The 14949-nt window shown below is 46.7% G+C and overlaps 1 protein-coding gene across 1 annotated transcript; it reads left to right on the plus strand.

The window, feature by feature from the left end:
* Nucleotides 1-10070: 10070 nt before the first annotated feature.
* Nucleotides 10071-14702, plus strand: LOC109741364 (uncharacterized). The gene is made up of 9 exons (XM_045234452.1): nt 10071-10751; nt 11630-11766; nt 11887-11984; nt 12088-12443; nt 12876-13283; nt 13380-13540; nt 13626-13699; nt 13813-13957; nt 14043-14702. Exons 1-9 carry the CDS (start codon nt 10289-10291, stop codon nt 14268-14270), a joined length of 2070 nt encoding a protein of 689 aa, XP_045090387.1. The 5' UTR covers nt 10071-10288; the 3' UTR covers nt 14271-14702.
* The last annotated feature ends 247 nt before the right edge of the window (nt 14703-14949 follow it).

Genomic DNA, 14949 nt, shown 5'->3' on the forward strand with positions numbered 1-14949 from the left:
TGATAGGGCTTTCAGACATATCAGACCAACTTTCAAGCAATGGAGGAATGGATTTATCCATGACATTACCCTCCTCACTCACAGTATCAAAAGAAGATACAGAGATGCCCTTCTTAAATGGATTGCCTTCCTGCCTCCTTGAAGAGGTCCTTGTATTTCAGACTCTAGGTAGAGTTCTTTGTTTCTTTTAGTTTTGTATAGTGTTCTATTTTTTAGTAGCTCTGTAGCTTTGTTTTTTTCTTTTCTTTTTGTCTTGTTCCTCATCTTGAGGAACCATTTGTACTTTGTTCTCCCAGTTTCACTAAAATGCTGTGGGGTGTAAGCCCTGCAGTCTTCAAGGTCAAAATAATTAACAATGTGATATATTTCATATATAATTGATTCAAATTTATTTGTGGTATCAATATATATTGTATGGTAAAATCATAGCAATTTGTAGCAAGAACGATATTCTTAACAATATCTATTTGATGTTTCTTGCGGGTGTCTTGGTGGTCAACAATGTATCCAAAGAATGGATGGTCGCCGGGCAATTTGTTAGCGGTGTATTATGGCGTGGACTCACATTAAAGTAAAAGAACACTGGTTCTTTTGTGTTCTTGATCGTTGTAATTACATCTTTGTATTCCTCCCGAGCTTCTCTAATGGAAATGGCAAAAGGAGACGGCTAATCATTGTTTGAAGAATTAGGATGAATCCTGCAGAAGACGTGTGTTGTCAATCAGGGTAGATGCACTAAGGTAAAAATGGAAATGAAAATATATAGATTATGTTATAAAAGTTTATTTTTTATGACAAAGGGTGCGACACATTTCTTGATCTTCATTGCCGCGTTGCTAATGGCTGATGCAAAACAGAATTAAAAATCACAATGAGTACTTCATTACCCCTGAAGATCTATTGCTAACAACATCACATCATTAAACATCAGAAAATGCAAATGGTAGCCGTGAAAAAGAGAGTAAAAAACTACTATAGCAAAGTGCTCACTAGAACTGACAAAAAGAATGAACAGGCATGTGGGCTCATAAAACTGAATAAACATGTTGATATTTGCTAGCGCGTGCATCTGGTCGTAGTTCGCACGAAGCAATGTGTGCTATGCAGCTGCTGCATGGAGAAGGAAGAATATAAGCAAGTTGGGGGAATAAAACATGAGATAAAAAAGTACAACATGAACTGTGTTTTGAGGATAATATGTGGGTTTCACACTGGCTGGATTCTATTTTCCGTGACAACACCATCGGTAATGATTTACGCACACCTCCAAGAACAAGCCCATAATTAAACTAATAAATCATGATGCATTTGAGCAAACAATCGAGGATGTAAAAATCTCCGTGTGTTAGCCAAGAAATGCCACATAGAAGCAATTGCAAGGAGAATAGTGTGGACTTCACCCCTGTCTACGGACACATGCATGGCTGCATGTCGACAGCAGTAAAATTCATTTTACTGGCAAGAGCAATTGTAGCTTAGTAGTAGCTAAGAAATCTAGTACGTAAGCAGTGAGCTGGGAACATCTAATACGTCAGCCATGACCTACCTAAATCGGTATGTACAACTATATAAAGGGCTGATGCCCATTCCAACTTCAATACAAGGCAAGCAGCCTCAAGTAGTACTCCGTTCTGAGTAAATGTGTGTGTGCGTTTTATAGACTGCACTAGCTGCAGTGCTTCAGTCAATCCAATATGGTTTGTACTATAAATCAGTACACCACTAGTAGTTTGGGCTAACAAATAGCTTACAAACTGTGTGATCCCCTGTAACTTGTCATGCCTGTTGGAGTTAAACACGAATACGTATACGTCCGTGTCCTAATCATGTACGTGTACCCGAGTCCGTGTTGGCTTGATAATCATTGCCGAGTAGGATTGCTTGTTATCTGTAGGATAGCTAGTATATATATTGGTGTACCCCTGTACTTTGTAACCGAGAAAAATCAATACAAAATATTGACGGGACGCTCCCGTGGCGATCAATCGGCGTGTTGTCTCGCGAGTTGCTGTGTCGATCGATCAAGACCGCGGCTGTTTGGTTTTCTATACGTGCGTATAGCTATCAAGCTAGGCTAGCTTCACGTCAAGAATCAATCCAGCTAGGTGCTTGCCTGCTTGTTCCAATAGGTGTGTGCGTTGCCTCGTGTACTCGTGGGTGCACGCTGCCGTGGCCAAAAGCATCGGCCAGTAAAGTTGTTGAGACAGTACTCGGCGACTAGCGGCAGTGAGAGTCATCGCCAATAATTGGTATCAGAGCAAGGTTGGTCTTCTAGTAACGGAGGATCATGGCGGACGACGATAAGAACAAGCAACTGGCAGAATACTCCGGTGCGGCTAAAGTATTTGCTGCTCCGGCGAGTTCGTCGTACCCACGATTTGATCGCGAGAACTTCGGGGTCTGGAAGGCCCTCATGGAGTGTGGTCTCCGCGCCAACGAGCTATGGGACGCGGTCGACCCAGGAGGCAACGCGTTCAAGAAGGAGGGAGCCGAGCACCGGAAGGATCGGCAGGCGGCGTTGGCGATTTACTCGGTGATGCCGATGGATGTCCTCCAACACCTGATCGCCAAAGAAACGACGAAGGAAGCGTGGGATACCTTAAAGCTCATGTTCGAGGGACACACCCGCGTCAAGCAAGCCAATCTCCAAACTCTCCTAAGGAACTATGAGACTTTGGTCATGGGCGACAATGAGTCCGTGGATGCGTTCGCTTCACGGGTAGCTACTCTCGTCAATCGGATTCGCGCTCTTGGAGAAAACCTAACGGAGACCTCGGTTGTCCGGCGGTTTTTGCGCGCGGCCCCTCCCCGGTACCTGCAAATTGTTACGGCGATCGAGCAGTGCGTCGATCTCGCGACTCTCTCCATCGACGATCTCGTCGGACGGTACAAGGCTCACGACGAGCGGATGCGGTACAGTCTTGGGGACGGGAGGAACGACGAGCTTGTGATGCTCACGAAGGCGCAGTGGGACGCTCTAGAAAAGCAAGGCGGATCCAGGAGCAGCAGCAAGAAGAAGGGGAAGCAGCGTTCGGTGAGAAAGAACTTCGCCGACTCAGACGCCGATTCGGACGACGACTCGGAGGATGAGGCTGCACCACCACCGAGGAGAAAGTTTGACATCAGAAAAGTGAGGTGTTATAACTGTGGCCTCCTCGGCCACTTCAAGGCTGACTGCGAGAAAGCACCGAAGCAGAAGGCGCTCATAGCCCAGCAAGGAGATGATAGTGACATGATGTTGATGTGTGAACTCGTGGACAAGCAGGATCCAGTTCTTCAAGAGCCGGCTAAAGAAATTGTTGTGCTCGTGAAAGAAAAAGTTCACCTTCATAATCATGGTTCGGAAACTCGTGTCGATGCTACTGATGCAGGAGGTGACTCCGAAACTTACGTCCATGCTACAGACGTAAGTGCTAACTTTGCTGGATCGGATACAGCGAAAGCAGCGTGTGCTCGACCATGGAGAAGCAGTCTTTGTGTTGGTCAACTGGAGGAGAGGCCCGTAGGCGGCCGCAAAAGCGACACAAAATACAATGACGTAATGGCGTACGTGGCGCCAGATGTCCACGAAACAACTCGGCAAAGAGCGTTGCAGGCGGTCGCCAAGTAGCGAGTCGAGGCGAGCGAGGCACACGCGTTCTGTTGCAAAGCCCAGCCATGTGCGTCGGAGGGCGCAGCCTAGCAAAGGACGGGTACCCAGAAGAAGCCGATCACTCCAGCGAGTTGGGCGGTGGTGGCCACTGCAAGCTAGCAGCTCAAGCATCACCACGTGGAGGCATGGTGCATGGGCCAGAACGTGGGCAACATCCAGAGGAAGGAAAAGACCCACTTGGGGAAGTGTCTCATGGTTCATACGTGGTGGCACCTGGAACTTTACTACGTGTAAATGATGCAGCACCAATCTCATCCGCAGGGGTGCAGTAGCATCACTTGGTGGTGGCCAGTCAGCAAGTATGTCCAGTACTCTATTTGTCAGCCTAGAAGCGAGCATCGGTGGTGGCTCGCAGTTGCTAGCAGAATTGTACGCAGAAGATGACGTCACTTCGGCACCTATGTCGCCTCCGAAAGTACTGGAGAAAACGACACGTCCATCTACAACCGATCATCTACATCCGGAGTTACACTCATATCCGGAGAAATTTCTTCAGACGATTAACCCGGTAATGGTGAACGGGAGTGGGCGACGGTGTCTAGCAGAACCGGCGGAATTTGTGGACGCAAATACGAAGGAGTGTTGGCGTCATGCTATGAAAGAAGAGTTGGGGTCGATCCATGACAATAATACATGGGAGCTTGTGGATCTTTCCAACAATGAAAAGGCGATAGAGCTCAAGTGGCAATTTAAGGTCAGGAAAGATGTTGAAGGGTGCATGAAGCACAAAGTGAGGTTTGTGGCCAAAGAGTATGTGCAAGAGGAAAGTATGGACTTCGAAGAAGTGTTCGTTCTCATTACAAAGATGGAGTCGGTGAGATTACTCATCGCTCTCGCGGCTCAGGAATCATGGAAGATACATCACATGGATGTAAACTCCGCGTTTTTGAACGGCGAGATAGAAGGAGATGTGTATGTGAATCAACCGCCGGGTTTCATCAAAGAGGGAAAAGAGCACAAGGTACTGAAGTTACACAAAATCTTGTATGGGCTATGGCAAGGACCTCGGGAGTGGAACATCAAACTTGATCGGACATTGATTTCTCTTGGATTTGAGAAAGCTCCACTAGAGCATGCAATGTACAAGAGAGGTGAAGGAAGGGATCGTCTACTAGTTGGCATCTACGTCGACGACCTATTGATTACTGGAGCAGATGAAGAGGTGATTGCAAAGTTCAAGTTACAAATGAAGGAGATTTTCAAGAGTGATGATCTAGGTCTTTTGAGCTTCTACCCCAGGATAGAGGTACATCAAAAGACAGAGGAGATCACACTATGCCAGGAGGCATACACAAGGAAGATACTTGAAAACTGTGGCATGAAAGATTGCAATCTAATTGAAGCTTCAATGAAACCTCGTCTTGAACTGAGCAAGAAGAGTAAAGCACCCGCAGTTGATGCAATAGAGTATATTGCAGCTGCCACTGCGATGTGTCAAGGTGTGTGGCTAGGGAGGCTGCACGGTGATCTCATGGATCGAGATCCGGAACAAGTGGTGCTCAATGTTGATGGAAAGTCTACGACTTTTCTATGCGAGGATCCAGTGCGGCGTGAAAGGAGCAAGCACATTGATACGATGTATCACTACATAAAGGACTGCATGGAAGAAGGTAAGATGGAGGTCAACTACAATCGCACCGATGATCAGCTGGCGGACATCCAGACCAAGGCTTTGGATCGAGAGAAGTTCTTGGGCTGCGAAGAAGAATCGGCGTCGGCGCTGTAACGTGACGATGTCGTGTTTAGGAGGTGATTGTTGGAGTTAAACACGAATACGTATACGTCCGTGTCCTAATCATGTACGTGTACCCGAGTCCGTGTTGGCTTGATAATCATTGCCGAGTAGGATTGCTTGTTATCTGTAGGATAGCTAGTATATATATTGGTGTACCCCTTTACTTTGTAACCGAGAAAAATCAATACAAAATATTGACGGGACGCTCCCGTGGCGATCAATCGGCGTGTTGTCTCGCGAGTTGCTGTGTCGATCGATCAAGACCGCGGCTGTTTGGTTTTCTATACGTGCGTATAGATATCAAGCTAGGCTAGCTTCACGTCAAGAATCAATCCAGCTAGGTGCTTGCCTGCTTGTTCCAATAGGTGTGTGCGTTGCCTCGTGTACTCGTGGGTGCACGCTGCCGTGGCCAAAAGCATCGGCCAGTAAAGTTGTTGAGACAGTACTCGGCGACTAGCGGCAGTGAGAGTCATCGCCAACAATGCCACGGAAGTGAAGGGGGTAATTAAACAAAAATTATGTTTGGAACGAAGATCATATGTACAGATCAGATGGACTGTGTCACCATGGTGGTCTTTGGCCTTTTGACTTGGAGACGTTCGTTGAAGAGCATGGGGCGAGCAGTTTATTCGCTTTTCTGTCCATAACCTTTGAGGGAGCTCGCAATTAGACGGCGTACGACTGAACATGCTTAGCGACGGCGGCATCGTATGCATCGAAGGATAGCAAGAATGGGACTGGATCTTGATAAGATGCGTTGATGGAGGAGATCATGAGTCGGAGAAGGCATAGTGCGGTGTGGAGATTAATAGAAAGGAATTTGGTGGAGAGGATGAAGAGGGTGAGAGAAATCAATCGGTAGTGCTGAGAAGCCGATGAGATGGATCTGGGGAAGATGGTAGGGTTGCACTGCCACAACGCGGTCTTTTTTTTCCTTCGGGAGAGAGAAGCTGAGTGTTTGACAGGTCGCTCCTCCCGGTTCCTTGCATTTAGACCGACTAGCAAAAAGGCCCGTGCGTTGCAATGGGAGAAAAAAAATCCTCTCATATCTCTAGTTGGGCCAGTTGGACAAACTGTGTGTGGTCTGTTGGCGGGTTATGAGATCGAACCCTGCCATCTGCTATTTTATTTTTTGCCAGCTCTCCGGACGTGGGCCACAGTGTGTCGTCGGGTGGGCTTTCTCCGTTGGGCCAAAACGGGTGGCAAGTAACAAAATCAAATAGCGTATGTGAAATTAATTGAAGCGGGACCAAACAAAACGGGACGAAACCAAGAATATCACCTCCCTTTAATAGTAGGTTTTTTTAGGCAAACTCCGAAGCTTTTATTACGACGTCACAATGTTTACATGGACGAAAGAAAGTCCGTCCGGCTGTCCTAACCAAACATGTCGGCCAACCGGAAGGGATAAAGCATGCTTCGCGAGCTTGTGAGCCTCGATATTCGAGCTCCTAAATTCGTGGCTAATATTATAAGTTTGAAAATTTGTTCTATGCTCTATTATTTCATGTATGATCGCTCCATACGTTGTTGGGTTTTTCTCTCGGATGTCCTCGGCTACCACCTTCGAGTCCGACGCCACTTGAATGTTTGCCACGCTCAGATCATCAGCAAGAGCTAGCGCTTCCCTGATCGCCATGCATTCGAGGTTAGCTGGTTTTGATATACCTCTGAAGACCAGGGCCGAGGCTCCCAAAAACTGGCCAGCAGAGTCTCTGGATATAGCCGCAACAGCTCCATGTCTCCTTCCTCTCCCCACTGCAGCATTAACATTAACCTTTGTCGGCCCTGCCGGTGGGGCGATCCAACCCGTTGGACGTGGCACAGGGTTGCTGATCTGCGTCGAGGTCATGGATTGAATAGCTTTGAGTTCATTGATGTAAGACTGCACAATAGTAGTTATAGATATAGATATAGTACGAATGTGCAAAGAGCCCTCACGGCTGGACCAAAAGCAACCAGCTATCAAACCCACAACGTGGCTCCATCAGCCCAAAGTGAGAAAAATGCTTCGTACAGCCCACGCGCAAGACACTGTATTCGGCCGTCCGCTATTTTATTTCTTTTGCGGGATCCCGTAATTTTTGTACCGCGTCCGTCATATCTAGGCCCCGCCTTTTTGCCGGTTTCTCTATCCCATCCACTCCTTGGCGCGAAGGAAATTTCAGCTCGCACCCGAGAGGCCACAGTCATTGCCGCCGCCGCATCTCCCTGCCGTAAATTACTACCCCCAGCCGCCCCGCGCCGTCAAGTAGCACCGCTGCCCCCGCGCCCCGCCAAACGTTCTCCACCAATTTTGGAGGCGGGGAGTGCCCATTTTCCCCCATGGGCGAGCGGCTGGCGCCGACGCCATGGATCCGCCCCGGAGCTCGCCGCGCGGCCTCGTAGCAGGCGGATTCGTTTGCCCCAGACGCTAGTGAGCCACGGAACTGACAGAGGTGCAACCACGCTTGCCGGTGCCGGGGATTTGGAGCCATGGTGAACAAGAGGTCCGGCAAATTGCTTCGGTCGGCGGCGAAGAAGAAAGGAGCAGCTGACTTCATTCCAGCCGATGGAATTACTTTCGTGGAAGGTAATTTGAACCCCATTTGTTGTTTTAATCTTAGGGGCGGTGATATTTTCCAAAAAACTTAGGTGTGGATTTATTTCTTAGATGGACGCTTGGAGTTCTTCGTCGTCATCTTCGTTGGATGATTCAGACATAGAGGAGATGATTTTGGACGACGATGTCGTCCACCTAATTTTGCTGCATCTCATCGACAAATTTAAAGCCGACCCAAAGGGAAAGCTCCGCGGATCAACGGTTGGCCGACTTTGCATTTCACGCAACCGAGATCTCGGCCACAACATACTCATTAAGGACTACTTCGCCGAGGTACCGACATATCTGGCTCATCTTTTTTGTAGGCGATATCGAATGCGTGGGTCTCTTTTTGTTCGCATAGTTGAAGCTTGAGCTTAGTTCATACCAAAACAATATCGACGGCAATGAGAGTGATCGCATATGGCGTTCCGGCTGACTACCCCGATGAATATCTTTGCATTGGAGAAGATACCACACTCAAATGCGTTCGGATGTTTGCGAAGACATTGATCTGGATTTTTGGTCCGGGGTATTTTTGAGCTCCAAATGAGGAGGACATAAATAAGTTGATGGTGATTAATGAAGAAAGATGATGGCTGGGCATGCTTGGAAGTGTGGATTGCATGCACTGGAGATGGAAGAACTACCTGGTGGCTTGGCGGGGCAATACACCGGTCACAAACATAAACTAACTATTGTGTCGAAGCTGTGGCTTCACACGACTTGTGGATTTGGCATTGCTACTTTGGATTGTCGGGATCACTCAATGATATCAATGTGTTGCGGCAATCTTCTCTTTTTGCTCAGCTAGCTAGTGGAAAAGCTCTAGCTTGCAACTATACTGTCAATGGACATGACTATACCATAGGGTACTATCTTGCCGCAGGTATTTATCCTCCATGGTCAACATTTGTGAAGATCATAAGTGACCCAAAAACCAAGAAGCGCATTTTTTTGCCCAAGCACAAGAAGCATGCCGAAAGGACATTGAAAGGGCATTTGGCGTGTTGCAACCTCGGTTTGCCATTTTTCGAGGTGTTGCTCGCTTCCGGGATAAGAAATCCTTCAGAAATATCATGACTATATGTGTAATTCTACACAAGATGATCATCGAGGATGAGAGGGATTTAAACTAGAATTTCACTATGATAATGTTGGTAACCCTGTGAAGCCTGTCAGGGACGCAGATGTGATCAATGCATTTCTTGAGACCTACCGAAAGATTGAGAACAGTGCTTCGTACTACCAGCTCCATGATGATGTTGTTGAATATCAGTGGCAACTCTATGGGAGATAGAGTCACATTTTATTCTAATAAATTTCATATGTATTTCTGTGTGATTTAAATAATTATTTGCCTTCCCACCATTTGTTGTTGTATTAATTATTCAAATTTAAACATTTGTTGTAATGAAGACGGTTGTTGTATTGTGATTTGCCTTTAGGACCATTTATAAGTTTGATTTACATTGTGATTCTATTAAGTTTATATTTGTTGAAAATCATGAATTTGCAAAGTTCCTGAAAATTTGTGGTACCGCGAGGCTTCCGGCACAGATCATATCCTGCCGCAAAAATTTTGCGGGACAAGTTTACATGATTTGTTCCACTGGAGGCCTCACGGTACCACATTTGTTTTTTTCTTTTACATGCGGCCCTTATATCAAATTTGCGGGATGTGATTTTAGCGAATCTGCTAGAGTTGCTCTAAGAGTTTCATCAGAGGTCCTGCGTGCAAAAGTCGAAGCACTTATATTAAATTTAGTTTTCTTTGGGGTCCTTCTAAGGGTTGCGATGTAACCAAAATTGCAAACTCATGTCAGCTCCTAGGTCATTCGGGAACCTTAAACAATTATTTCGCAATGGCAACATAACAAGCTCGATGACTAGGACGACATTTTTTCCCAAAATAAAATGAAGTATTCAAAGAAGAGAAAGAGTGATTCGTGACCATAATTTACCTCAAGACGGAGGAAAGCACACGGTTGCGGAACTCATCCTGGAGTTAAAAACTTAAAATATGGAGCGAAAGGGACCAGCGACTTATATAACGAGTTCCTCCGAAGAAAAAACTTATATAAAACGAGTTCGTTATACAGGCGAGCGCCCGCCCATTCCTGCTCCCTCCCTCCCTCGCTCCCTCGCCGCCTCCGCCGGCGAGAATCTCCGCCCGCGACGCGACAACAGCAAGGTGTTGCGACCAGCCGCCGCGTCGCCTCGGTTGATCCTCCGGCCACCTCCTCACTGGCAATGGGCGCCCGCCATATATTCGCCCCGGGCGCCTTCGAGATGCCCCCCGCGCCAGCCGCCCCACCGAATGTACTCCGTGCTCTCGCGAATATACTCCGCGGCGCGCAGCCGTCTCCAGGTACTAATAGCCTCGCTCCCGGGCGGCCCCGATGGCAGCAGGGACTCGCATCGCCGCCGCCGCCGCCGGGACGACCGGAGCCGGAGCAGCGGCACCAGCACCCCCATCAGCACGCCCGCGTCCATGTACTCCGCGCTCAGCCCGGTGGACACCCACGCCGTCGCCACCGCCGCGGCGGCCAAGCTCGCAATGGCAGAGAACGCTCCGGGCGCCGGGTCGGCCGCGATGCCCATCTCCCTGTCGCCGCTCCTCCCGCCGCCGCAGATGGTGGTGGTGGCGCTCGACGCCACCCGCGACCACCGCGAGGTGGAGGTCAGGATGTCGCTCAGGGCGCTCGTCGCGCGGGGGGACATACTTCGCGGCGGGGACTCCCTCCTCGTGCTCGGCGTTCTCCACTCCGTCACCAATCCGAGTGAGGGCCGAGCTCCCCCTTTAGGTCTCTATTTCCCGTCGGGTTGCGGTCTCTTAGCCATTCTGCTCGGCCTAACCACCCACTCTTGTTTAAATTGCTCTTCTCGACTCTACATTCATCATTCATGAGCTGAATTGAAGTTCCCAAAAATGCTTCCTAGTTGCGATCGACCTCTGTAGTTGAGTATTGTGTTCATGCTTATATACATACAGTAGGTGATAGACTGATAGATTTGGAATGTCAATATGTCACATTGAAGTTGATTCTTAGTTTGTGTGATCCATGTGCTAATTAAACTATCATTATATATAGTGGTCAGGTAGATAATTTTACATGCTGTCCTCTTCTTGTTAGAGTACGTGTTAGGTGTATTCATGCATATCTGACATATGCTTCCATATATGTGCCGACTGGCTTTTGGTCCTGTTGGTAATTTTGTTCATAGATGTCCCTTGAAGGAGCATCATGGCGTTTAGAATCACCAACATTGTAGAGAAGAGTGCCACTATTGAACTTTAAGACAGCAGAATGAAACACATTCTGTGTAACAAATTACTAAAGTCAAGGTTGCATAAACATGTTTGTATGGGTGCAATTAGACTTTCCATTCTTGTTGGATAAGATAGAGTGTTCATTCTTGTTTCAAGCGTATAATCCAAGCTGAGAAATTCTAGTAATGCAGTGCTCTGTCCTTTTTTTTCTCAATCTGGCATTGAATTGTAGTGAGTGGTGCTATCTCATGCTCCTGATTATTGCTGTTGTTTGGGAATTTGGGGTCACTGTCCACTTTGTAAAGTATAGATTTTGGCTCCTACTTCAAATTAATATATTCATTTACTGACAAACTTATATCTGTTCTACTTCTTTTGCGTTATTAGTGGGATACCAAACCAAAGCATCTAGTGATTCTTTTGCCGGGACGAGCTTGCGGTACCTAGGTGATCAGGTTGCAAAGAAAGCTGAATACTACAAAGACAAGCTCCTCCAGGATGTGGAGGAGCTCCGCCAAGTGGGGGTGGGTAACATTTTCCTACACTCATTTTTCTGTGAGGATAAGTAGCTGCTTTACAAGTTGGACTTGCAACATTCTTGAAAACATTGGTTACATTCCAATGCTCATTTTGTTCTATTTCAGATCAGTGTGACCCTCAAAGTATGCCCTGGATCACCTGCAAAGGTTGTCATTATCCATGAAATCAATTCAAGTAAAGCTGCTTGGGTTGTACTAGACAGGTACCTGCATAATTTATTGTTTAATCATTCCTGGCGTGCTATCCTAATGGAGCATTTGTTTGTTCAGTAGTTAACCTAGTATTGGTTTATAATGAATTTATAGGCACTTCAGACGAGATTTCAAGCACTTCGAAAAGCACATAGCCTGTAAAGTTGCAGCATTTCAAGATAACCTGTCAGTGCAGACCTTGAAGTCAATTAGAACAAATCTATCAAGCAAAAGTATGGGGGAGACGAAGGACCTACAAAACCTAGCAGTGTCACTTGATCTGAGTTCCAAGACACTAGATACTGACAAGGTCCGTGTGTCGATCAGGTCATCGCCTGTAAGTTACTTTGCCTCTCTAACCAATCATGAGATGTACTACACCCCCAGTGTGGTTGGTAGCAGCATGCAAGACTTCACACCGTCAATGAGCGTCACGTCCATCCCGGTGATCGATGAGACTGAATTCAATGGTATGACATATTTCTTCACTAAAGCACAATGATAAAGTTGCAACTAGCTTATGTTCTTTGCTGAAATGTTAAAATGTGACACTGCATAAAGATAAGAACACTATCTGCCCTAGAAGGGAAAGTTCATGTTGTACTAATGGTGGTAACACACTTAGGTTTGATGGTTGATGTCACAAATGAAGAAACATGTAGTTCCTTACCCGCATTCTCCCCCCTCATGTTAGTTCTGACCTAGTAGTAGTGCTTAAAAGATAGAAAAGGTCTTTCTAATTAATTCTAGTAGCTCATTCATGCAGAATTCAAGAGCTTACTTAAATATTTGTTCAATGTTGACCAAGTAACTGTAGTTTTACCTTCCAAAAGTTAATGTTACACAGAACATCTACAATTTCATATTTACTCACACTACGCATGTTCCCCTGATCTTTACAGCAAAATCTATTGAAGATAACATGATCGGCCACTACGATTCATCAGACAGACCTGTTCTATGTGCTGGTTGTGGGCTAAGATCAGTTCTTTACATCAAGGAATCCATGAAATATCCTTTCTCAGAGATTCAATCTGCAACATCTGACTTCTCAAGTGAGAATTTGGTGGGCGAGGGCGGATTTGGGCATGTGTACAAAGGGAAGCTCAAGGATGGCCAGGTCATTGCAGCTAAGCTGCGTAAAGAAGCTAGCTCGCAGGGGTATACCGAGTTCTTCTCTGAAGTGCAAGTGCTCAGCTTTGCCCGCCATCGGAACATTGTCATGTTGCTTGGGTATTGTTGCAAAGAAAGCTACAACATCTTGGTGTATGAGTATATATGCAACAACTCTCTTGAGTGGCATTTATTTGGTACGTGCTTGTATAGCATAAAGTTAATTCGTAATATGAAGATGGTGACAAACATAACCTTACCTTGCTCTTTTCTTTTGCCACTTGGTGAAATAGACAAGGCAGCGGGCTTACTGGAGTGGCACAAGAGGCATGCTATTGCCCTTGGTATAGCAAAGGGGCTGCGCTTTCTGCATGAAGAGTGCCGCGCCGGTCCAATAATTCATCGGGATTTGCGCCCAAGCAATGTGCTGTTGACACATGACTTTGTTCCTATGGTAAGCTAGACCTCACTTCTTACTGGTACATTTGAAGATGCAAATCCTCATGAGTTCTGTTGTGATTACGTCCCATCTTCCACAGCTTGGGGACTTTGGTCTTGCTAAATGGAAGGCTGTCAATGCTTCTATTCATACAAGGGTTCTGGGGCAATCAGGGTCAGCACAAAACTCTCTAATCCTTCCGATAATCTCAACTCTGTTCCATTCTATGCTACCCTTTTGCTTCTGTATTTCTGACAATGCCAGGATTTTCTTGTCATGTCCATCAGGTACTTGGCGCCTGAGTATGCTGAATATGGCATAGTTTCTGTCAGAACAGATGTGTATGCCTTTGGGATCGTTCTGTTCCAGCTGATATCGGGTCGCAAGGTGCTCGAGGAACATGAAGGGCAGTGCACACACATATTGCAATGGGTATTCCCTTTTGTGGATTTTTTTCCCCAACTTGCTTACAGTATACTTGCAGCATTCATTTTCGCGTATCTCTGTAAATTTTCAGGCAGAGCCTTTGGTCGAGAGCCTTGCACTGCACGATCTAATCGACGAGCGCATTGCAGATACATACGACACGTATGGGCTGTATCATCTAGCCAGAGCAGCATATCTCTGTGTCAGGACAAACCCGGAGCAGCGGCCTTCTATGGGGGAGGTTGTCCGTCTTATCGAGACGGAGAATGAACATATCAGGGATTTGTCCCGACAATTCATCCCACATTTTACAAAGTAAAAGAAAAATGAGACCCTACGGAGGCGCAGCCCCGTGGACGATACATTAATGTAGAGCCCAGCTGGGTGAGATACCTGAAGTTCGTCCAGAATCGAACTCGGGTCAGCTAGGATGCGACGACCTTGCCACTCACATTGTACGAAGTGAAGGAACGGTATTAGGATGCCCTGTATCCTGATTTCATCGCTGAAGTTTCTATGATGCTCGCAGAGGGATATCTCCAGTTCTCCCGGTGAAATCGCAACAAATATGTTACTGTCTGCTCCCCTGTTTTCTCCTTTCTCCTCCCCTTCTGTTTTGTTCTTCCACGCATAAAATGGTGTGTACATAGGGAACGAGTAGTTCCCTCTCTTTTTTTCTGCCTTATATCTTTGTAAATGAAATGCCGTTCTACCCGGGTTACATTTCTGAGTTTTTGTTCCCTGGCCCTCATCTTTGCTACTGTTCGTCTGTTCTGCTGCGTGTTTGTCGCTGTTGAAGAGTCTTGATATGCAGGATGCAGGACGAGCCCTCGCGCCGCGAACTTTCTTCCGTTGAAGCGCTTTCTCAGCCTGGGTCACAGAAAGAAGGAGAAAAAAAAAATCTGTTCCAGCATCTACTGACCCCAACGAATTGAAACTGCCATGTGCAGCTTAGGCGCCTGTTTTCGTTTACTTTCGCCATCGAATTGCCTTTTCAG

This window comes from Aegilops tauschii, chromosome 3, assembly GCF_002575655.3.
Source record: "Aegilops tauschii subsp. strangulata cultivar AL8/78 chromosome 3, Aet v6.0, whole genome shotgun sequence".
NCBI lineage: Eukaryota > Viridiplantae > Streptophyta > Magnoliopsida > Poales > Poaceae > Aegilops > Aegilops tauschii.